This window comes from Lepidochelys kempii, chromosome 10 (assembly GCF_965140265.1).
Source record: "Lepidochelys kempii isolate rLepKem1 chromosome 10, rLepKem1.hap2, whole genome shotgun sequence".
NCBI classification, from domain to species: Eukaryota; Metazoa; Chordata; order Testudines; family Cheloniidae; genus Lepidochelys; species Lepidochelys kempii.
In genome coordinates this window covers 15983255-16008954 of record NC_133265.1, presented here as the reverse complement: position 1 = coordinate 16008954, position 25700 = coordinate 15983255, and the positions used below count along the sequence as shown (strand labels likewise).

At 41.9% G+C, this 25700-nt stretch overlaps 1 protein-coding gene across 11 annotated transcripts in view; it reads left to right on the top strand.

Moving 5' to 3' along the window:
- Positions 1–25700, top strand: part of LOC140918229 (radial spoke head 10 homolog B2-like) — a 40533-nt gene that overhangs the window by 6025 nt on the left and 8808 nt on the right. For 7 of the 11 annotated variants that reach the window (XM_073362142.1, XM_073362143.1, XM_073362149.1 and 4 more), the window contains 15 exons: positions 2365–2450; positions 3895–4015; positions 6304–6480; positions 7262–7403; positions 8845–8966; positions 9837–10026; positions 10928–11039; positions 12005–12084; positions 12190–12338; positions 13342–13449; positions 18659–18835; positions 20542–20676; positions 22709–22781; positions 23250–23312; positions 25447–25584. In XM_073362142.1, coding sequence (XP_073218243.1) covers positions 2365–2450; positions 3895–4015; positions 6304–6480; positions 7262–7403; positions 8845–8966; positions 9837–10026; positions 10928–11039; positions 12005–12084; positions 12190–12338; positions 13342–13449; positions 18659–18835; positions 20542–20676; positions 22709–22781; positions 23250–23312; positions 25447–25584 — 1873 coding nt within the window. Of the gene's footprint in view, positions 1–904; positions 952–2364; positions 2451–3894; positions 4016–6303; positions 6481–7261; positions 7404–8844; positions 8967–9836; positions 10027–10927; positions 11040–12004; positions 12085–12189; positions 12339–13341; positions 13450–18658; positions 18836–20541; positions 20677–22708; positions 22782–23249; positions 23313–24525; positions 25585–25700 lie in introns of those variants that run through there. The other 4 variants (XM_073362152.1, XM_073362144.1, XM_073362151.1 and 1 more) reach the window with 4 other exon arrangements.

Genomic DNA, 25700 nt, shown 5'->3' with positions numbered 1-25700 from the left:
TATCCAACCTTCCAGAATGTTGTCCCTGTTTCTGCTCAGTCATGAGCAATGAGAATCTTTGAGTATCAGATGTGCCTCAGAATCCTTTATGACATTTGTCATGTTGCCTCATTTGAAGCACGTCTGTAACAGGTACAAAGGATTCTGGGGTACATTTGAGATCTGTTATTAAAAGTACCTATTGCAGATAACTGAGCAGACCAGAAACACCATAATGGAGGAAGAAATGACACTGATAGAACTGTCCAGAGAAAGAAAACAGAACAATTAAGGCAGCATCCCAGTTGTGTCCTTTGCCTTCTGAAGGATGCCATTGCAGAGCTGGCTCTAGAAGTTAATGTGGAACTCTGGATGAGTCAGAGTATAGCTGCTCTCTCTGTCTGCTTACTGTAGTTAATAGATTCTGAGGTCAGAAGGGACCACAGTGATCATTTAGTCTGACCTCCTGCATAACACGGGCCATAGGACTTCATTCAAAACTCAAAACGCTTTAGTGGCACTGATGAATGATCTCCTCCTGTCAGTGGACAGAGGACAGATGTCCATTCTCATCCTCCTGGGCCTGTCTGCAATAGTCAACAGACAATGAGGTACTGCTGTCTCACGTGAGAGAGGTTGCAGGGGCCAAGGATAATGTTCTGATATGGTTTGAGTTCTCCCTGGAGGACTCAAACCGTGTAGTGATGGGGAAACTGCACCTCCAGCCACTAGTCCTCTTGGTTGTGGAGTCCCAGAAGGATATTTTCTCTCTCTACAGTCCTTTTCAACATCTACATGCAATCACTAGGTGAAGTGGTCAGATATCAGGAACTCAGGTGCCAGCAATATCTAGATGACACACAGCTCTACCTATTCTTCACCACATACAACTACACCACTACCACCAAGATGGCCTTCAACTCATGAAGAACAGCCAGCTGAAGCTGAACCCAAGCAAGACAAGTGATGCTGGTGGGTAGAGGAAAGCATTTGGAAGAGCCCGTAGCCATGGTGTAATCTCTTTTGGTTGAAGATACACACCCACAAATAGTCAATTTGGTCTGTAGTCTAGGAATACTCTTGGGTTACTTGCTGATGCTGCACTCTCACATAGTAGCATCTACAAGTAATGCTTTCTGTTATCTCCAGTTGGCTAGGAGACTGGCAGATGATGATCTGACCTCTGTTATTCATGCCTTACTCGCTTCTCGGCTGGACTACAGCAGTGTGACAAACCTGGGCATGAAGTTTTCAGCACATAGGAACTCCAACTAGTGCAGAACCGTACAGAGTGTCTCCTCCACAACATAGGTCACTGCAAGCACATCAGACCTGTCCTTCACTTTCTATGCTGGCTTCCTACAGAATTTTGAATTAAGTTCAAGGTCTTGGTCCTTATCTTGAAGGCGCTCCATGGCCTGGGCCCAAGATATTTAAACAATGCCTAAAGCTCTGGGATGCAGACCATAGTCTCTTCGAGCACAGTGGAACTCTTTGAGTAAGAGTAGAGCTTGTCTGTGTGGGAGACAGAACTTTCTTGGTAGCTGTGGAATGAACTCCCCCAGGAACTAAGGATCATCGTTTTGCTCCAAGCAAAACCTTTGACCTTGCCTTCTCTAACATAAATCATAGTAACACATGTTTAAAAAAAAAAAAACCCTACCAAAACAAAACGCTTCACTGCAAATGCTTTTCCAGGTGGGGAGAGGAGGCGAGAACAAACACATAACCAATGTTATTCATATCACTTGATGTGTTACTGAAAGCTGCTCTATGGTGATAAGGGCAGTATAAGAACCTACAGTATATAGAATAGAATAGATTGGTGAAAGCATTTCCAAAGGGTTTGAGGACACTTGCCATTGTTTGGCTAAATGTAATTTTTAACATTTTTGAACATCTGAATGCTTGGTCTCTCTTAGCATGTAGCTAATGTTGGTGAAAATAACAGGATTTAATTTTTTTATATTTTAGACTCTCAGTTGCTTTTAACATAAATTGAGTCTTTTTTTCTTAGCGACTATGGAGAGAATGTTGGAATACAAGTGGTAATTGGTATATTTGGCATATACAGGGGTGAAGACAACTTTTTATGGCAGGGGAGGGGTTAGAATTAAAAAATAATAAAATTATAGCTCTTGAATATCACTTTGGGTAGTTTTGTACCATAACTAAATGTGTCCACTTTTAATAAAGAGAGGGAAAACAAGCTTCTTATTTCAAACTCTGCTTTTTCTTTCTTAATCCAATCCCTAAATTTTGGGGTGAGCTGAAGCCCACCCGAGTTCCCACTTGTCTACGTCCATGGTATATAATGTTATGTGAAAGCATTCATGTGAATATTTAGGTATTGATTAATTAAACCGCTCATACTCTTTGTTTCAGGGTACCATTTATTATAATCAGGAAGGTACTTCCTGGTATGAAGGTGACTGGGTAAACAACATCAGAGCTGGCTGGGGGATAAGATGGTAGGTATAACATGTTTGTTCAGCACATCTTTAGAATTAATTTATTTTTATTTGGCACACAGTCTAATCCTTTGTTCCATGTACTGGGCTGATTCTCTACTGCCTTGCAGTTTGTGTAGTCATTCAGAGATATACAAAAAGGTGAAAATGCTACCAACTCAGAATGGTAGAATTTTATATTTCTCTTGCCCTTCTTTGCACAGGAGTAAATGATTATATAAAGTGCAAGAACAGTGAAGAACCAGGCCTAGTATATGGCTTTAATTTTTACTTGGGTAAACCTTTTTCTTCTTTGTTCCTACAAAGAAAACAATTAAAGATAAAACAATCAAAGACTGGCAGCAGTAAACTGAAACATCTTTTTAAAAGAATTCTTTTTGATTGCCTGGTAACACCCACTGCCCTTCCTCCCAACGCCCCCTCATCACAAACAAATAAATTCTTTTGTGGGATTGTGCATGAGAGAGTGTTTTGGTTGATTGTTTATGGCATGCTCTCCTCAGACAAATTTTAGAATGACTTGAGATTTTCGGTAATATCTTCTGAGGTTTGACAGATTGTGAAATCTTCATGCACTGACGTCAGACTTCACACAAATGCTGATGTGGATAAATTGATAATTGGGGGAGTTAATCAGCAATGTTTACATTTTTTACATCTGTACTCTGTTAGCTGATCCAGAGCACAGACTTCTAAACCTACTGGACACCTTCTCCAGTTATAGACAGCGAGTTAGCTTTCGCAAGACATGCCAACAAAGCAAGATGTCAGTCCCTATTTTTGTGTGTGTTGGAGTCTGACTTCAAAAGATACACACTGAGTCCAGTTTTCAAAGTCTGCTAAGCCAGCTTCCCTGAAGTTTTTCTTGTCCCCTGAGACCTTTAAATTATTGGCGTCCTAATGTATTATCATTGATATTTATTATTAAGTGTAGTCAACTGGGAATGTTTTCCTTTAGGTAGTATATGTTGCAATCATAAACAAAGGAAAAATCAGAATGTAGTAGTGTCAACACTGAAAATCTATCCCAGTATTACTGGTTTCAGAGTAGCAGCCGTGTTAGTCTGTATTCGCAAAAAGAACAGGAGGACTTGTGGCACCTTAGAGACTAACAAATTTATTCGAGCATAAGCTTTCATGAGCTACAGCTCACTTCATCGGATGCATTCAGCGGAAAAATGCATCTGCATGCATCCGATGAAGTGAGCTGTAGCTCACGAAAGCTTATGCTCGAATAAATTTGTTAGTCTCTAAGGTGCCACAAGTCCTCCTGTTCTTTTTCCCAGTATTACTCTTTTTTCCCCAGCAACAACATGTAACTCTCGTTATCAGATGGTGGATTTAGGCACCTCACTGCCATTGTACCTTTGAAAATCTTGTCCATTATTGTTTGTGTATATGATAGCTGAGTAGTTAACTTCCTGATTCATTTGGTTTCTTGTAGTTATAAATCTGGAAATATCTATGAAGGTCAATGGGAAGAAAATGTGCGCCAGGGGGAAGGCAGGATGCGGTGGCTGACGACGAACCAGGAGTATACTGGGCAGTGGGTAAATGGCATACAGGTACTACACCACTTTAATTCAATACCTGACTCTCACACTGGTACGATTTAGCTGCATTGATTCATACAGAAGTAAAGAAGCTCAGTATGATTCTGCTAATTGTAGATACAGGAGTGTTTTACTCATAAATTGCTTTTCATGTTATTAGTTATAACTAGCAAAAGTCCAATATTAAACCAAGCTGCTGACTTGTTTTTATGAAAAGGTAACTTAATTTTACACACCAACCAAAAGAAAATATAAACCCTTCCCATAATAAAAATCAAATCTTTTTGGCTGCAGGATATTTAGAAAGAGGCTTTAAAGTGAAAGCTTAGGGTTGGTGTAAGAGGAGGGCCTTACCCAATCCAGCACTGGACTCTGCCACTACCTCAGTTCCCCCTTCTTGGGCTTCCCTAAAACTGCACCCAGCCATTCAGAAGTCAGATAACACCTCTTCCTGGGGTCTGGTTTATTAAAACAACATCATAAAATATCAACTTAAATCAAAACAAATCATTTCCCTGACTGTACATTTCCTTAGGCTGGACTCAACTGTTCTTTCTCAAAACCCAGCTTCTGCTGCCTGATGTTTCCTCAAATCTCTTCCTTGGGAGACTTCTGCTCCTGCCTCTCCTGCTGGTGTGGAGTGCCCCCTTCAAAGTCCTTTCCCCAGACCCTGGATCCCTTTCAGGAGTCTTCATACTCTCTGCAGGTCTCCCTCCCTTCCTGAACTGAGCTGAACTGAAACTCCCTTTTATCAGTCTTAAAGCCTATTATGATGGGGAGGCAGCTGGCAAGGTGGGTCTGAGCCTAACTCTCTTACAGGGCCAGTCTACCCAGTGATATCCCCCCCCCCCGTTAATTATATAGAAACAGGTTTTATATTTCATATAAACTTCAGTGAAAATAAAATTGTTTACATATATAGGTCATTTGTATAGCTGATTTTATTTATGCTAATGTAGACCTCAAATAATTCTTAAAATACTGAATTTATATAAAGAAAAGGAGTACTTGTGGCACCTTAGAGACTAACCAATTTATTTGAGCATGAGCTTTCGTGAGCTACAGCTCACTTCATCAGATGTTTACCGTGGAAACTGCAGCAGACTTTATATACACACAGAAATCATGAAACAATACCTCCTCCCACCCCACTGTCCTGCTGGTAATAGCTTATCTAAAGTGATCAACAGGTGGGCCATTTCCAGCACAAATCCAGGTTTTCTCACCCTCCACCCCCCCACACAAATTCACTCTCCTGCTGGTGCTAGCCCATCCAAAGTGACAACTCTTTACATAATCAAGTCGGGCTATTTCCTGCATATCTATGGAATCTAGCCCGACTTGATTATGTAAAGAGTTGTCACTTTGGATGGGCTAGCACCAGCAGGAGAGTGAATTTGTGTGGGGGGGTGGAGGGTGAGAAAACCTGGATTTGTGCTGGAAATGGCCCACCTGTTGATCACTTTAGATAAGCTATTACCAGCAGGACAGTGGGGTGGGAGGAGGTATTGTTTCATGATTTCTGTGTGTATATAAAGTCTGCTGCAGTTTCCACGGTAAACATCTGATGAAGTGAGCTGTAGCTCACGAAAGCTCATGCTCAAATAAATTGGTTAGTCTCTAAGGTGCCACAAGTACTCCTTTTCTTTTTGCGAATACAGACTAACACGGCTGTTCCTCTGAAACCTGAATTTATATACTAAGCTATAAGACTGTTAAAAGTGAAAATATCACCTAGTCTAAGCAGTGACCTGAAGATCTAACTCTCCAGTGTCCCCTCCTGTGAAAGAACCCATGGAAGTAGGCTGGGGTTGGTGTAAAACTCCATTAGATTCCCCTCACCGAGTGTTCCCCCATCATTCTGTTGGGGTGAGCATGGGGGTGAGCTGCTTCCTTTTCACCCGCACATAAAATGAGCAGGGAGTTTGGCCTCCAGAGCAGCGCAGGTCTCCTAAGAACTGGTTCTGGGACCCTGCCCTGGCTGCTTGGCAGGGCACACAGACTAGGGAATGGTGTCTCTAAACTGTGGCCCATTTTCTGTAGGAGACCAGGATGTGTTGAATTAGTTCATCCTGAGTGCTGCTACCATGCCTCCTGGTGGACTTTGTGCCCTGAGTTGCCTGGTAGGAGCTAAGGTAACCTGGGGCTAAATCAAGCCCATTTAGTTGAATTAGCAACAGTCACCCTAAAACAAAACAAAACAAAAAAAAGTCTAGGTAGTTCCATTCCTTTGTATGAATTTAGATCTGCACCAATAGTAGCTCTTTGGAAAGTTCTTGTAATGGCTTGTCTTTTTTCAGCATGGCTATGGTACTCACACCTGGTTTCTGAAGAGAATACCTGGGTCTCAGTATCCTTTGAGGAATGAATATGTAGGAGATTTTGTAAATGGGGATCGTCATGGACGTGGAAGGTTCTTCTATGCCAGTGGAGCAATGTATGATGGAGAATGGGTTTGCAATAAAAAACATGGCCTTGTGAGTATCAACAAGTGATGGAAGAAAAAGATAAAAATGCAATTAGGTCTCAGTCTGCTCTGTATAGCAAATGTCTAGGTTTCTGTAAGGAAAACCATGTTTTCTGTAAGGAAAACCATGTTTTCCTTAGTGTATTGGAATGCACACATTGATGTCCATGCCCAATGAAGTTGATAGGAGCCCTTCCACTGACCTCACTGGACACTGGATAAGTTCCAAGTGGAGGAGCATGGCTTGTATATGGTGAAATGTATTTTAACATAAAGCTTTTCAGTGTAATAGGTGTCTCTGACATTATCAGCCTTTTGGCTGATAAATGACCATTGCCTTCTGTTGGCCTTCTGGCTAAGGTCACTTTTAATGTCTGATGCACCTTCTCACAGGGGACTCCAAACTGCCTGTGCACAGGGGTGGACTCCAGCTAATAGGAGGAAAGGGAAAAAATCTGGGGACAGACTGTTAAAGTACGTTGAAAAGCTGCAAACAATTTTAAGCATAGTGAAAAGATCCTTATTCCTCAGATGTTTCAGAGTAAAACATTTAGCACTTATATAGCACAGCAGCAGATTTTCATTGGTTGATCTCAAAGTACTTTACACATGCAGATAAGTATCATCCTTCGCTTTGCACTATCTCATATATTGCAGTTTAAACCTGATTTAGATCAGAAGGAAATCCAAGTGCTTGCAAACATATTTCTTTTCTAATGATCTTTTACTAAATGTGCAGATTTATATCAAAATGAAACAAAAGAGCCTCTCTTTTCCCACCCTCCCCCCAGGGGAGATTCGTCTTCAAGAATGGGCGTATTTTTGAAGGAGAGTTTATAAATGATCAAATAGCAGAGTACCCAGCTTTTCAAGTGGATGCAATGAATATGCAGGATCTGAGTGGCATTCGTACACAAAGTCCCTTTGGCACTGGTGAGCAATTTGAAGTGATGGTGAAGAAAGTAGATAATTTCTAGTCGGATAGTTCACATTTTATAAAAGTTACACATTTATTGTGTGAGACTGTTCTGTATTCACGGAAGAGTCATACACATTTCTCTGTGAAGGCTCATTGATAGATACATGAGAAATTTTAATTACTAACACAAGGTTTCACAGGAAATTGCAGTTTTAAATCGTAATGTGTTCATAAAAGAATTAAAATTTAACATCATAAATGACAATTGATTTCCTGTTGGTTTAGTTTCTCTAAGTTCCTTTGTACCAGCCCAGACAGCGGTGACAGGAAAAAGCAAAGTTCTTATGTTATCGTTCCTCCTATAACAGTGCTACTTGGCTGGCTGCTCAGTTAAGAAATAGAAAAGTAAGGGCTTGTCTGTTCTTTATGGTCACTGCAGCAGCACAGCTATGGCTCTGTAGCTATGCCGCTGTAGCTCTGTCACGCACATGCTTCCTACAAGGCTGGTAGGGGTTTTTCTGTTGCTGTAGGGAATCCGTCTCCTCGACTGTCAGTAGCTAGGTTTGTAAAAGCATTCTTCCATTGACTTAGCCGTGTCTACACCAGAGCTTAGCATAGCTGTAGCACTTAGAGGTGTGAATTTTTCATGTACACCAGAATTTTAAGTGTAGACCAGGCCTAAGGCTCCCACTATGTTCTGGACCTTGCAATGCCTAGATAGAGAATGATGCAACACACATGCATAAGACTGGGGGGGGGGGGGAAATCCTGAGGTGTGGCCAAACTGCATAGGGCAAAGGTCAGTATGTGTGTGCAAAGGTGATTTAAAGATCATCTTTGCACTGTCCTGATTTGGCAGCCGCTGTGTATGTATGGATCCCCTTCAGATAAATTTGTATTTTTTGAGTCTATGCCTATATTCTCTCAGTGATATGGGAGTGTAAACAGTGTTTTGTTTTTCATAGCGTTTTGCAGTTCCCTTTTAATAGTTTTCTAAAATACGATTTCCTAACAAAGATTTTTTTAACAAGGTCAACTTCTTCCACCCAGCTTACACATGATGTTGTTTAATTATGTATTCCTCTTTACTTCCATGCTTCTTTTTTTGCTCCATATCATGGCATTGGGAAGATTCTTTAAAATGAGTGAGTTCTCATCCAAGCCACATCCTTAATGCGTCTAGGTGCATTTGGAAACACTGCAACATGGAAATTTAACAAGACATGATGTTAACATGTTCTGTTGCACTTATGGAAGGTGGATGTGGGTCTTCAATATGTATTATGTTAAGATAATGCTAAACAGTTAAATTTTACCAACTGGGGGTACTATTCTTCTTTTCTTTAAGTCAATGGAACTGGGAACAAGATAATTGAGGATATTATTTTATCTTTGTATATATTTTATTTTTATTTTATTAGCCAAAGATAAATTGTTACTTTTGTTACTTGGTAGAAACCATCAGAATAGTTGATGGCCCAGGAAATACCTCTGTATTGGGATCAAACATTGAACTAGACATATCTTCATTGCTGAACTCGTTTCCAGAGAAAGACAGACAGGAAGAAATGAAACAGGTAAAAGCCTGCACACTGCTGATATTTTTCAGTTTTATTGCTGATATGTTTCACATTATTTACTTTATTTTATTTGTGTGTTCTATACAAGTCTTTTTATTAAGCTATGATCTGAAAGTCTGCAGGCAATAAAAAACAAAACAGAAGCAAATGAACAGAGCAATGCCAAAGAGGTGGTGTTCTGTCTTGTTGAATGTCCCATAAAAGACAATTAAACAGGTCACATTAAATTTACTGAAAAGGCATTCAATATTTCCCTTACAGGACATGGGAGAGGTTAGGTTGGGGCCTTTGTGGTAACAGTCCATAATGGTACCAAAGGAGCATAAAACTCCACATGGTCAGCCATGTTATATCAGATTGACAAATTTGAATATTAAATTTTTGGCTAGGGACTGTCTTTTATTCTGTGTTTGTACAGTGGGACCCTGGTCCATAATTGGGGCTTCTGAAATGCATACAAATAACACAAAGTCCTGTAGCTATCCACAAAACTGGTGCAGTTCAGGCAACAGCAGGGCAGGTTTCCCCACAATTCCCTGACAAAGTCTCTTGTCCCTGACCTGTGGCGGCGAGAGGATAGTTCAGGCTCCATGCCTACCTAGTTTGTAGTCTTTATGGTGCAATTGCCAGAAAGGTTGCCAGATAGTGAGATAACAGTGGTAGGTTTTGGGATGTGGATACTTTTCCACTGGGAAATGGACTAAGAGGATCAAACTCCTTTCTCCATAGGACAGCAAAGGGCAATCCTATGTTAACAACTTCTGGCAGTACTGTCCCTGGCTGGATTTAATAAATACATCAGCTGAGCTGAAGTTATTACTTGTCATGAGATTAAAACTAATGCATGCCATTTACTGTTTTGTGTAGGTAGAATATGCCGTATTGAGGCATATTACAGAACTGAGAAGAATCTACAGTTTTTACAGCAGTTTGGGCTGTGATCAATCTCTTGACAACACCTTCCTGATGACTAAACTCCAGTTCTGGAGATTTCTAAAGGATTGCAGGTTTCATCATTACAATATAACCCTTGCTGATATGGACAGGATACTGAATGGTTTGTATGCCTGTAGATTGACTATCAGAAGCATATAATGGTTAGAGTTAGGGACTAGGAGTCTGAGAATTGGGTTCTGTACACAACACTGTGACTGACTTGTTCGGTGCCCCTGGGCAATTTACCTGTTATCTGTGAAATAGGCATAAGAAGATTCACTCGTGCTTTGGGATCCTCAGGCAAAAATAAGCACAAAATAATAACACTCATCAAAACTGTTTTAAAGCGTTATCTTAAAAATCATACTTCTGTCTGAATTATATTCCCTGTTATTGTTACAAGTAACACTTAAGGTGACTATAACTGAAAGAGATTAAAGAGGAAAGAAATCTTATTTTTTCTTTTTTTGTTCAGTTTGTTTACTTCATGTGTTCAACACCAATTTGTGTATCGTATGTGTCACTGTTCTCCTGCATAGCCAGTTAATCAGTCAGCTTCACCTGTTGCTGTTGTGGGTCTTTGTGACAAGTTGCAGAGGCACAACCTGATCCTTGCTACACAAGGGGTTAGCTCTAGCTTTGCTTTCCCTGCCCTATGCTCATGTGCCTATGGGAAGAGCTCTAAGAAGGGTTCCTGAAAAGGCAGAAATCAATGTGGCTTTGCCCATCCAAGTCCAATTTCAGGACCAGGTCCTGAGTGATTTGCCCAAGACTACAGGGGCATTTTGAATTCTCCCCTCCCTCATGACTCTGGTAGGTGATGCCCTGTTGGCTTGCTGACTTGGAAGTAGTGCTACCTCTAGTCTGTTTCTTCTGTGAATGTTGGATCAATGTGGGAGATCATAGGAAGATGAGAGAGGCATACTGGCACACGTGGTGATAAGCTTTTTGTTATTTGTAGATCAAACTGATTCAGTTAGTACTGATAATAGAGATTCTTTTCTTCTATCTTGTTGTTTTAGAAGATAAAACATCACCTGAGGAGGTGCATTCTCCATATGAGACTTTGCTGCTAAGAACATTTTTGACTTACATTATTCATCTAGCGGTCCATATCTATGACAAAGACCACAAGTAAGTGCTTTTACTTAGTTTTAGTGAGAGTTGCCCGAGTTTCAGTGTTTGACTATTATATAATTGCTAGATGGTAGCCAGTCTCAGAATAAGCATGATCAGTCTTATTCTTCCTCTGCCCCCTCTCCTTTTTCTGTCCTTTCTCTCTCTCCTTCCTCTGCTAATGCCCTGTCCACAGCTCCTTGGGGTGAGTGCTTGGATTCAGATCTCAGGAGAAAGTTCTGCCCTCCTTCTGACTTTTTTTTTTTTTTTTTTTACTAGTATTGAATTATTTTTTTTTTTTTTACTAGTATTGAATTATTTAGGGATGGTACATGGCATGCATACATCAGTTTCAATTGAATAGTGGAGTCTGGCCTTGTGATTTGGCTTCAGTCTGTGGCACTGCCATGCAACCCTCCCCTCAAAAAATAAAATAAAAAAAAATTCCCAGCTTACCTTAAAATTCTTACTCCTAAGGGTGGTGGAGCACAGGCTTCATACAGATACAGTATAAGTTCCAGAATACCATTGGCATATGAGTGCCTTTGGCTGGTCAGTAATACTTCATAATGGGTAATCATATAAAATTTAATTTGTATTGCTTTATGTAAAATATAGTAGATAATCTGTTCAGAGGAAGGGAGGAAAAAGAAAATACTGATTTTCAGATGGACTTGTGCTCCTAAGATACTTAGGCATTTTTGAAAATCCCATCGGATATGCGTGTAAATTGTATAAAAGACATCCATTGCTTTGGGCTTCAGGAAAATAAATAAATCTTCTGGAGCTTCACAATGTGACAGCATTGCAAATAGTCCCTAAGGACAGAACATAGTTCACTGAAGAATTTGTCAATGAAAAATCCACAGTATAACTTTTACTGGATAAATATCCAGTGTTGCACCTGGGAATCAAACAATGTTCAAACAATACCTACTGTGCAAAAAAGGAAGTTGTAATATAAAACTTTGTTTTAACTGTAGAGATAAAGGTCCATATCTGTTTAAGTGTTTCTCAGAAATGATGATGAAGAACATTATTCCCAATGCCTGTCATATACAAGGTAAGTAATGCAACATCTTTCTGTGCTAAGCAGAATCAATTGCTGTTAGTAGTAATTAAACAAGTTTTATTTGAACTTCTGTATTTTTCCACTTCACTTCTACAGGCATTTTATTCTGTGAACAACAACAAACTGTCTGTGCAATTAATTACATAGATAAATGCTGGGAGATATACAGGACTTATTGTAGACCAAGCACCATACCTCCTTATGAACCCACAATGAAAATGAGACACTTCCTCTGGATGTTGAAAGTAACAATCTTATATACTTTTATTTGTGTGTCTAGGTACTAATTTATTTGTCTAGTTCAAAATGACATTTTTAAACTCTTGTCACTAATGGCCTGCCATTGAAAACACTAAAGAACTTGAGTAACTGTATTCACATAAGTTATCCTATTGGCCTCAAAGATATGGTTCACAAGAATAAAGTTGCTCACATGCTTAACTGTATAGAGGATCCAATTCCAAATTCTTTGATTCCTCTATGCCTTGAACTTATTTTGAGTATTTAATGTTTTTAATCAATTTAAATATTTTCACTGACGCTTTTTTAAATGTAGATACTAATTGTTACTGATTAAAAATTAATGTCTGCAGAAGTCCAAGGCTGACCGATTCAGAAATAAAATAACATTCAATAAACAATATTTTTAAATGATGTATTTATGTAATTTGAAGTATGGTAAAGCATCATGGACACAGGATTATTTCCCAGAGTTCTGGAATTTAGGGACTGATCCAAATCACATTGAAGTCTCCCACTGATAGCCATAGGTTTTGGATCAGGCCCTTAATGATTAAAAATCAAGCCTGCTTACACCTCTGGAAATCAGCTGCATGCTTGCAAGACTCCTCTGCATTCCTATGGGGAACACTTACTGATTCACCCCTTCTTTTATGCAGAGTGGAATTAAAAAAAAAATAAAACTGGCAGACAGAGAAATGGGTAGCTGTTGGGTGTATCAAAGTCAGCAGGTGCCAAGGGATAGTTAATTGATGAACTTTCCTGAACTTGGGGTTTAACATACTGTATAAGTGAGTACTAGCTCTATTGAAGTCAATGGCAAAACTCCTACTGACTTCAGTGAGGCCCCAATTTTATCCTGTATAGCATGAATTACTTTGTGAGAGACCAATCCTACTTCCATTGAAATCAAGGGGAATTTTGACATTGACTTCAAAGGGAGCCAGATCAGGTCCATATTTGTAAATGTTTCAAATACTAGTAATTTTTGACCTTTTTGACATACAGGATTTAAATATGCTAAGCAAACAATTAACTGCTACAAAAATTGTGGAAATACTGGTGAAGGACAATCCTTTTGTACGCGACGGAGATGACAGCAACTTACAGCATGAGGTATGTAAGGAAAAAAGTACAAACAGTTCATGATGCAAATCGTCAGCAGGTAATTAATTGCTACAGGATCAATTACAATTATTTTTAGAAGCTGTCAGCAAGTAGAATTGTACCATCATACCTTCCAGAATAGAAGAAAAATAGTGTTGTTTATATTCAAGAAATGGAGCTGATCATTAAGCATCCCATCTTGATATTCCTTTGTTCATCATATATCATCTGGGTTATTTTATCTCACATATTTCTCATTGTTCCATGGTTTGCTCATTATCATGCCCTTCCAATTACTGAACAGTTAGCTGCAAGTGTGTTCTCTACGCCCTATGACTGCACACTGGATGTGCATTGCTCGGGCATGTAGGAATGTTATCAGGAGGGCCAAATCGCACCTGGAGCTGCAGCTAGCCAGAGATGTCAAGAGTAACAAGAAGGGTTTCTTCAGGTATGTTGGCAACAAGAAGAAAGCCAAGGAATGTGTGGGCCCCTTACTGAATGAGGGAGGCAACCTAGTGACAGAGGATGTGGAAAAAGCTAATGTACTCAATGCTTTTTTTGCCTCTGTTTTCACTAACAAGGTCAGCTCTCAGACTGCTGCGCTGGGCATCACAAAATGCGGAAGAGATGGCCAGCCCTCTGTGGAGATAGAGGCGGTTAGGGACTATTTAGAAAAGCTGGACATGCACAAGTCCATGGGGCCGGACGAGTTGCATCCGAGAGTGCTGAAGGAATTGGCGGCTGTGATTGCAGAGCCACTGGCCATTATCTTTGAAAACTCGTGGCGAACCGGGGAAGTCCCGGATGACTGGAAAAAGGCTAATGTAGTGCCAATCTTTAAAAAAGGGAAGAAGGAAGATCCTGGGAACTACAGGCCAGTCAGCCTCACCTCAGTTCCTGGAAAAATCATGGAGCAGGTCCTCAAAGAATCAATCCTGAAGCACTTGCATGAGAGGAAAGTGATCAGGAACAGCCAGCATGGATTCACCAAGGGAAGGTCATGCCTGACTAATCTAATCACCTTTTATGATGAGATTACTGGTTCTGTGGATGAAGGGAAAGCAGTGGATGTATTGTTTCTTGACTTTAGCAAAGCTTTTGACACGGTCTCCCATAGTATTCTTGTCACCAAGTTAAGGAAGTATGGGCTGGATGAATGCACTATAAGATGGGTAGAAAGCTGGCTAGATTGTCGGGCTCAACGGGTAGTGATCAATGGCTCCATGTCTAGTTGGCAGCCGGTATCAAGTGGAGTGCCCCAAGGGTCGGTCCTGGGGCCGGTTTTATTCAATATCTTCATAAATGATCTGGAGGATGGTGTGGATTGCACTCTCAGCAAATTTGCAGATGATACTAAACTGGGAGGAGTGGTAGATACGCTGGAGGGGAGGGATAGGATACAGAAGGACCTAGACCAATTGGAAGATTGGGCCAAAAGGAATCTGATGAGGTTCAATAAGGATAAGTGCAGGGTCCTGCACTTAGGACGGAAGAACCCAATGCACAGCTACAGACTAGGGACCGAATGGCTAGGCAGCATTTCTGCGGAAAAGGACCTAGGGGTGACAGTGGACGAGAAGCTGGATATGAGTCAGCAGTGTGCCCTTGTTGCCAAGAAGGCCAATGGCATTTTGGGATGTATAAGTAGGGGCATAGCGAGCAGATCGAGGGACGTGATCGTTCCCCTCTATTCGACATTGGTGAGGCCTCATCTGGAGTACTGTGTCCAGTTTTGGGCCCCACACTTCAAGAAGGATGTGGATAAATTGGAGAGAGTCCAGCGAAGGGCAACAAAAATGATTAGGGGACTGGAACACGTGACTTATGAGGAGAGGCTGAGGGAGCTGGGATTGTTTAGCCTGCAGAAGAGAAGAATGAGGGGGGATTTGATAGCTGCTTTCAACTACCTGAAAGGGGGTTCCAAAGAGGATGGCTCTAGACTGTTCTCAATGGTAGCAGATGACAGAACGAGGAGTAATGGTCTCAAGTTGCAGTGGGGGAGGTTTAGATTGGATATTAGGAAAAACTTTTTCACTAAGAGGGTGGTGAAACACTGGAATGCGTTACCTAGGGAGGTGGTAGAATCTCCTTCCTTAGAGGTTTTTAAGGTCAGGCTTGACAAAGCCCTGGCTGGGATGATTTAACTGGGAATTGGTCCTGCTTTGAGCAGGGGGTTGGACTAGATGACCTTCTGGGGTCCCTTCCAACCCTGATATTCTATGATTCTATGATGTCTGGGATGTTTTCTGAGAGTACAACCGTGCATAGAATGAAATTCAGCTCAGTCTGGTGCAGGACTATTTGCACCACTTATTTTCCACGGGGGAATTGCACAGGAGTGCACAGATGGAATGGCTGCACTGGGAGGTCTCTGGACTTCTTGCTACTTAGGAGCCTTTAGACTGGATCATCACCTGCGTGGTGAGATCCTTAGTCGTGCAGATCTGCTGGCCCAGGAACCCTGAACATGGGGTGTGAAGCAGCAGTGCCTGCACTTCCAGCCTACAAGGCTGGAGTAGTGGCTGTGGAGGCTGTCAGACAGCCTGCAGGTAAAGACTTCCATCCCCTCAATCCCTGTAGAAATCTTTGCACTCAAGCGTTGTGCAGGGTTGGTGAATTTCTCCTCTAAGGTATTAGTTTTCACCCAACGGCAGTCTGCTGTAATCTACATTATTGAATTTGTTATAAATACGTGTTTGTGGTGGTTTGGATGGCCATAGTTTGTTTTATTATTAAATAATCCATTACATGCCCATTACTGTAGACTCTAGGCACAATGAATACAACAAAACACCGTCCATTCCAGACAAAAATATAACCATTCCCCTGTCCACCAGATAGAAAAATATCCCTGAGCCTTAATGCCATGTGTAGCAAAAACTTAGCCAGGAGGATGATGCAATACTGTATTATCATTCAGTTGTATGCAATGTGAAATACTGTATATTACTTGCTAATGTCATAATGGAATATAGTAATGTAATAGGACTTTGGTTATGATTAGTTTTCCACGGAGAAGAAGGATCATGATCATTATTGATTGATAGGCCCTGATTCAGTAAGCTCTTTAAGCATGGTGCACACGAACAATCCAATTTAAGTCCAGCTTAACGGTGAAATCCTTGCTGATCTTAAATACAAAAAAGAAGCTTACAAGAAGTGGAAGATTGGACAAATGACTAGGGATGAGTATAAAAATATTGCTCGGGCATGCAGGAGTGAAATCAGGAAGGCCAAATCACACCTGGAGTTGCGCTAGCAAGAGATGTTAAGAGTAACAAGAAGGGTTTCTTCAGGTATGTTAGCAACGAGAAGAAAGTCAAGGAAATATCCAGTGTGGGCCCCTTACTGAATGAGGGAGGCAACCTAGTGACAGAGGATGTGGAAAAAGCTAATGTACTCAATGCTTTTTTTGCCTCTGTCTTCACGAACAAGGTCAGCTCCCAGACTGCTGCACTGGGCAGCACAGCATGGGGAGGAGGTGACCAGCCTTCTGTGGAGAAAGAAGTGGTTCGGGACTATTTCGAAAAGCTGGACGTGCACAAGTCCATGGGGCCGGATGCGTTGCATCCAAGAGTGCTAAAGGAGTTGGCGGATGTGATTGCAGAGCCATTGGCCATTATCTTTGAAAACTCATGGCAATCCGGGGAAGTCCTGGACGACTGGAAAAAGGCTAATGTAGTGCCCATCTTTAAAAAAGGGAAGAAGGAGGATCCTGGGAACTACAGGCCAGTCAGCCTCACCTCAGTCCCTGGAAAAATCATGGAGCAGGTCCTCAAGGAATCAATTCTGAAGCACTGAGAGGAAAGGAAAGTGATCAGGAACAGTCAGCATGGATTCACCAAGGGCAAGTCATGCCTGACGAATCTAATTGCCTTCTATGATGAGATAACTGGTTCTGTGGATGAAGAGAAAGCAGTGGACGTGTTGTTCCTTGACTTTAGCAAAGCTTTTGACACAGTCTCCCACAGTATTCTTGCCAGCAAGTTAAAGAAGTATGGGCTGGATGAATGCACTACAAGGTGGATAGAAAGCTGGCTAGATTGTCGGGCTCAACGGATAGTGATCAATGGCTCCATGTCTAGTTGGCAGCCGGTATCAAGTGGAGTGCCCCAAGGGTCAGTCCTGGGGCCGGTTTTGTTCAATATCTTCATAAATGATCTGGAGGATGGTGTGCATTGCACCCTCAGCAAGTTTGCAGATGACACTAAACTGAGAGGAGAGGTAGATACGCTGGAGGGTAGGGATAGGATACAGAGGGCCCTAGACAAATTGGAGGATTGGGCCAAAAGAAATCTGATGAGGTTCAACAAGGACAAGTGCAGAGTCCTGCACTTAGGACAGAAGAATCCAGTGCACTGCTACAGACTAGGGACTGAATGGGTAGGCAGCAGTTCTGCAGAAAAGGACTTAGGGGTTACAGTGGACGAGAAGCTGGATATGGTCAACAGTGTGCCCTTGTTGCCAAAAAGGCCAATGGCATTTTGGGATGTATAAGTAGGGGCATTGCCAGCAGATCGAAGGATGTGATCGTTCCCCTCTATTTGACACTGGTGAGGCCTCATCTGGAGTACTGAGTCCAGTTTTGGGCCCCACACTACAAGAAGGATGTGGAAAAATTGGAAAGAGTCCAGCGTAGGGCAACAAAAATGATTAGGGGACTGGAACACATGACTTATGAGGAGAGGCTGAGGGAACTGGGGATGTTTAGTCTACAGAAGAGAAGAATGAGGGGGGATTTGATAGCTGCTTTCAACTACCTGAAAGAGGGTTCCAAAGAGGATGGCTCTAGACTGTTCTCAGTGGTAGCAGATGACAGAACAAGGAGTAATGGTCTCAAGTTGCAGAGGGGGAGATTTAGGTTGGATATTAGGAAAAACTTTTTTCACTAGGAGGGTGGTGAAACACTGGAATGCATTACCTAGGGAGGTGGTGGAATCTCCTTCCTTAGAAGTTTTTAAGGTCAGGCTTGACAAAGCCCTGGTTGGGATGATTTAATTGGGGATCGGTCCTGCTTTGAGCAGGGGGTTGGACTAGATGATCTCCTGAGGTCCCTTCCAACCCTGATATTCTATGATTCTAAGTCAATGGGACTGCTAATATGCTTAAAATTAAGCATCTACTCAAATGCTTTGCTGGATCAGATGCTTAGTCCTCAAAGAGGAGATTCTACAGAAATGAAGTAATTATTATTATTATTATTATTTTACTCTAGTTGGTTTTTCTTGAATTCTTTGAAGCTCTCCTTGACTGCGCCCTGTTATATGTTACCAATGATATGATTAAGCAGCAATTAGATCTTGTAAATCAAGAAGGAAATGATCATAGAACTGAAGATTATACAGAAGGGGCACGGCATATTCTGCAGCACCCAGAATACTCCTCATTTCAGGTACTAATGATGTAGAACTTCGTATGCTATGTTATAATTTAATATTTATATTACAGTACCCATCTAGAGGTCTCATTAAGGGACCAAATAGTTCTGGGTTCCATGCAAACATGTATGAATTAGATCCCTCTGTTCCATGCAAACATATAGTCCCTGCCCCAAGGAGGTTATAGTTCAAGAAAATAAGTGACCCACAAAGGCTGGGAGGAAAGGGATCCAAGCAAATGTATACAATTTTTATATACACTTACACTTTTTTCCTGATAAATTCTGCATATGTAAAGTATGTGCAGCCCATCTGCCCCTTAAGCCACTATTAATTGGCTGATTTCCTATATTTTGGCAGAGGAAAGTGGCCTTTCAGATCAGTTCAGAGAGGGTGTAATTGGCAGCATGGAAAAAGGCTCAGATATTTGTGTGGGCAGCTGACAAATGGGTGGACATTGTTGGAGAGTGAAGTTTACATGACAAGAGACAAGTGCTTATCTTCCGTAAAGTGCAGCTCTGTTCTAAAAAGTGACCCTGTAAAAATGGCATTAGTCTCACTGTTACACAGACAGCTAGATAGTTTTTTTTAAAAAACAGTTAAAGATTCTACAGATCAAATGATGCTTTCAGTGACACCTGTGCAAAAACATTGACAGCAGTGGAGATGGCCTGGGGTAGCAGTGCATAATTTGGTTTATAGAATTTGGTAGAGGGCATAATTTGGTCTGTAGAATCTTTTATTACTAGCAATGATGCACAATGCAGAAGGAACTCAGCTTGATTCTCAGAGCCTAGGCTGTCAGAAAAACAAACAAACCCTCTTTACTTGCAAGGTGAGCAATTTCTACCTGGAAATTAGTGGGAGACCATGAATATGGAATCCACAATAACATTTTTAGAGAGTGTTGTGAAAAAGGACTTCACCAGAATAGGGTTCCACCATAGGTGCTGGAACTAGGAGTGCTGGGGGGGCTGCTGCACCCCCTGGCTTGAAGTGGATTCCATTATATACAGGGTTTACAGTTTGGTTCAGTGGCTCTCAGCACCATAGGCGCCACTCCAGCCCCGAAGCACTCATGGGGAAAAACTGGTGGGTGCTCTGCACCCACCAGCAACTCCCCGCCCCAGCACACCTCTGCCTCTGCCTCCCCTGAGTGTGCCTTCCCCACTTCTCCCCCTAGCTCCCAGCAGTTCCCGCCGCGAAACAGCTGTTTCGTGGCTGCAAATGCTGGGAGGGAGGGTAGAGGAGGGGGGAACGTGGCACGCTTGGGGAAGAGGTGCGGCCGGAGCGGGGATTTGGGGAAAGGGTCCAATAGGCGCAGGGAGGGGGCAGAGTTGGGGCGGGAACTTTGGGGCAGGGGTGGTGTCGGGGCAGGGCCAAGGGTCTGGGGGGCATCGAGCACCCACCGGCACTGGGAAAAGTTGGCGCCTATGCTCAGCATCCCCACTATACAAATTGTTCCAGCACCCCTGGGTTCTACTGTATGTAATACCCAAACACAATAGCTATGTTAGACACACAGAATGTTTATTGCTTCCATTAGCCATTTGATGCTTTGTTGTCATAGCTGTGTCTAGCTTCAGAAGGTATAAACCATTTGCCCATGTAATTTCATGCTTGAGTTTGATTGCTAACATGATAAAATTACAATACCATTTTCAAAACTGTACTGGATTATGCTGAAAACACCATCTCTTTTGTGTTTGTTTTGTATTAGTCCATTCATAGCAGAAGTATGACCAGTGCTGAGGTAAGCTATGAACCCTCTGAGACAAATCACTGCTACATTTCTACAAGGTCTTCAAGCAAGCTAGCACAGTCACCTGATAATAATAGAATAAAAAAACCTGAGGTCGGTAAAACAGGTGCTCTGAAAAGGAAAGTGAAAGGACCATCATTTTTTGCTTTTTCAGGCAGGGGGCAGACAGGCTTGTCTCTTTTTTTTTAAAAGTTGTATGTAGTTTGAGATCTACAACATATTTGAAGAAAATCTGGCCCCACTGAAGTCAAAGTGAGTTTGCCCTTTACTTTAATGGGGTCAGGATTTCATCTGTTGTTAATAGAATATACGTGTGTGCCTGCATGCATGTGTAGATCTAAAATAGATACATTTATATTTGTTAAACAAAGTATTTGCTTCCATTACTACCTCCAAAGACCTGTGTTTAGAATACTGTCTCCTCTAGAGCAGCTGATGACATAATTAATAACTAAAGCAGGAAGGAAGCATTGAAGAGTTAAATTATAGATAAACCTTCGTGGGGCACAGAAGTTATAGCTGGGACTAGTGTGGCACTGGGGAGCCAACCTTTAGATTTAGTTGCATGCAGGGAGCTGGGAACTGATCAAAGAGACTTGGAGGCATCAAGTAAGATCACCCTAATTTTAATTTGGTGGTCTTTCTGATAGCACATATTACATTTTCAATGTTTAATTTCTGAAAATGGGACCTTGTCACCACATCTGTTTCCTGTGTATATTTTGGGTCTCAGCTGCTTATTTAATGATTAAAAAATAAGCTTTTACTATTCTTTCCTCCTGTTAACACTACAGAGTTAATAAAGGTGCACATGCAGGAGTATGTTCATTCTCTCAAAGAAGGAATTCCAAAACTACATTCCAAAATGGCAGGGTCAAATTCTGGCCCCAGAAAACCTCTGCAACTCTGTTGTTATTGCACAAAGCTATGTCTCCAATGCGGTTGCACTGCTGTAACTGGGCAGAATTTGGCTTGCAGAATTTTTATTACTTTTCATGTAAAGATGTATGAGTATGAGTTTTAGTAATAATAATAACCCCTCCCCCTATATTATGAGGTGGAAAAATTTCCACTTGACTCTCGGATCCTACTATATGTTTGTAGCTCTGGCATTTAGTAAGCAGTCTAAACTTCATAGAGAGTCACTGAGGGACAATAGGCATGGAACTCCTCATTGCCATTTTACAGTTGCTTGTCAGAGGGGAGGACAATAATGTAAGGCTGCAAGACAAAAGCTGCATAATATGAAATTTGGAAGGAGGAAGATCATATTTTCTCACTCACTTTATTTCTTTTCACATCCTCCACTAATCTCTCTCTTTCCTTAGCTGCACTTGTAAAGAGTTTCTGGAGACAGCAGTTTCTCCTACTGAGTAATATAATCAGTAGCAGAGATTCATTACTTTACTTCAACAAGACAGGACGACTAATGGTATCAATCAGTTACCTCAGAAGGACATGTGTAAGGACAGGACCTCTACTTTCAATAGGGCTCCAAGAAACATGGCAGCCATCTTTTGTGAGCCTGTGGTTCAAGAAGATTCAGCTAAAAAGCCTATTAAAAAGCTACTGTAGATGGCTGCTTTGGTAGGGTAGCATGGTCTAGTGCACTGAGGATAGAGCTGGAAATCAGGTACTTCTGTGGTCTCTTCGTAACTCTACCACTGTTTTACTGTGTGGCCTTGGACAAGTCACTTAGGCCCTGATTTGGCAACTGGCTCGGCACAGACACATCCCTGCAATTTAAGCGGGACTCCTATGGGCACTGGGGTGTGCCCACATGGAGCCAGTTGCAGGATTGGGGCCTTAATCCCTCTGTTTCCCCCTCTGTAAAACAGGTATAATCCTATTTCCTTGTAAGATATTACAGGGATATTGTTAGGTTTGATTAGCTAATATTTGTACAAGAATTTGAAAATGTAAAGCACTACATGTGTAGTTCCAAGTATTATTAAATATTGACTACAGCAGGCAGGATTGCAGAATTGGCTGTACTGGGGGCATCTTGTGTCTTAACGTAGCAGCTGCCGCTATTCCAAAATGCTTTGTGGCTGGAAACATGTGCAAGAAAAATGTAGAAATTCATGGATTATATTTGTGATTTCTGTTTTCATTCCAACACAAGCTTAAATCCAAGGACTCTGCAGTAGAATACAGAACTTCCAGACAGACTTTTAAATCCACTGAAAAAGAGAGAGGTGAGTACTTCAGAATAGCTGTTCGCATCTATTGCTGATCGTGGGGGAAAGAGAATATGGCGCTCACAAGAACAGTCCCCCACCCCCGAGTTAATTAAAAATGTATCTTAGACTTCGTACAGTGGGGTATATTTTATTATGGAGTGAAAGGCTGCATTCAGTTTTACATTTAAGGTGGGGTTTAAATCCTTTAATCTAACATTTAATTTCATACATTTGTACTGTTTCAATCAGGAGGACAAGCTTGAATTTCCAAGGTCCTTTTCACACTACATTGAGTTGTGATTTCAGAATCCTATCCCTGCTTATTGAACTTTTCCCTGTGAGTCTAATGTTTCTTTCAGATCCCTAGAGTGAGTCTGAACAACTCCAGGTTGCTCGTTCCCCACACTAGCTAATCCTGCACCAACTCAGTGTGCCTTTGTCTAGACAAAATGACCACACTTACTGTTTTCATTTTCACCTTAGAAGCCATTGTAGAACATGCTTCCGCCATAGGCTTCTGGGCACCAAAGGAAGGAGCTGGAACAGGTGAGAGAAAGGCTCGCTATGGGCAGCAAGGGTGGGCAGGTGGTGGTGGAGGACTGTGGAAGTTTTCCTCAGGTCTGCTGCTGGTCAGTGGTTTGTCTGGAGAGAAGTTTGTCTGGAGATCTAGGGAGAGAGACCACCTAAGGGAAAGGGGCGTGGAACCAGGTACAGCTGGGTGCCAGGGCAAATCCACAGAGTATGCAGGGAAGAGGAGGGGGCAAGTGGAGGTGGGGCTGAGGAACATCTATGTGTCGCAGGGAAACACTAACATTTCCGTGCCTTTTTCACCTGAGGGACTTGGAGTGGAACCTCATGGAGTCCTGATGTTTTGAGCTGGGCACGGTGGGTGGCAGTGGGCACTCCTCCTGCAGAACTAGCAGGGCCCTGGCTCCTTATGCACAAGCCAGTCCATGAACTAGGTAGTGCTTGTGGGCTGCAGCTTGAGCTGTCTGAGGAGCCTGAGAATTCTTAGGTTCTGGAGATTAAAATGCCCCTCCACTGCTTGCTATGGTTCACAGCACAGGGTATTTCCACCCCTGCCCGCATCACGCTCCAGCAACCCATTAGAGATCATCTCTGGTGCCTGGAGGTGCTGCTCTGCCCCCTTAGCCCCGCCAGCACTCTTAAATTCCCCCCCCATTTTTCTTACCCAGCATACTTTTACCATTTATTTTCTACCAAAACACTAAAAATCCAGGAAATAGGCAGTTAATGGCACCGTTAACGTCTAGACCAGCCTAGACATACCTTAACCAGCCAGCTGAACTGATATGCTTCCCTACCCTCTCACTTGCAGCAAATAGCCACCTGTACGGGCACACGTCCTCTGAATCATACTTGCATGCACACCCTTAACTCAAGACTTCAGAATTTTTAATGTATTGATCAAATATATTAAACTGGTTGGGGTCAGAGTTAAGATTTTCAGTGTGACTGAGGGCTGGATGTGTGCATCATGGGTGGTTGTCTGAAGGGCAAGGGAACATATTACAGAAGTGACTAGTCCAAGTGCATGTGTTTGAGTCTGTTTGATGATGGGGTGGTAAGCTCTATGAACAAAGGGCTGGTCTGAATGGTAACATTGGCTTACCTGGTGGTTTCCTTGACTTTTAGGGATTGTGTTGCTAGGAAATTCACTAGAGCAACGTTAACTTTGTATTAATTTGTCTGTGTAGAAATCTTTACAACACTTTTGTTTCCATCAAAAAACACACAGATCCCTAATACAAACAGGACATGCTTTACTCTACAGTTTACATCACCTACTGACCTCCTGGAATGAGTAGTAGTAAAGCCTTTTGCAAGAGCACATCTGGATACTCTGCAAGAGTTTGTTCAAATACTATAGCTAAATGTCCTCCAAGTGTTTCCTGAGTTTGAGACTGCCTTCTGTACCACTCTGTTGTCAGTTCAGCTCTTGGGCATCACACAGCTGAAGCTTGTGCTCATAAATTGTATTGTAAGGTTCATGATTAACGATTAAATAGCACATTGTAAAATAATATACTTTTCAAGCGAAATTTTTTTTTTCCCTTTCTCTGTCCCAGCCACTTCGAGATTAGAACAGAAGTGTAAAACCAGCACAGTTGTTTTCTGAGAGAAATTAGCTTTTCCCCAGTACAAAATTCTATGCAAACCGTAGCATTAGTTGGACTGATAGGTGGCAGTTTATATTTACCTAATACCGAGACATAAAAGTATTTAAAGTATTTAAATGACTACTTAGTATATGTGATGTTTCTTGAGGCATCCAAGGCTGAGAGTCCTCTTGTTACTACCTGCTTCCAATGTGACGGAATCTTGTCTGTACTAGCTGGGTGATAGCTCCCTAAGACAACCAGCCTGTCAGCCACTCAAGTCGTTTCCTGTGGACTACACCAGCCTAGCAGGTTGACAACAGATGCATCCCAGTCTCTGAGTCCCTTCATTGTGTCCCACTTCGGTATCCAACCCCTAATCAATCCCTGGATACCCACAGAAATCCCAGATCCTCTGTTCCCAAAGGAGCAGTGTTCCACAGTTTACCATTAAAGACCTTGCATTGAGAGACCTTGCGTTGTGTATCCCAGTGTCCTCTGCCAGTTGGCAGCAGGGGTTCTTGGGTCACAGTATGTAATTTTATTTTCTTCCCTTGCAGTTCCAAATGTCACATTCTCCTCAAACAGAATGTATCAGCTGTCTGCTGATGACAAAGATGAAATGTTAATTCAGGCTTTGCCAGATTTGGATGCAGAACAAGGCCAAGTGCTCAGCAACCACATGAAAGAATTTGCAGGTAAAGTAGTTTTGAAGATCTGGTACCAATGGAAAAAAAATTTAATTGAATAGCTCCTAATCCTTTAGGTTGTTGTCACAAGAGGGCAGTAAAAGAACACCTAACACAATAGAGAG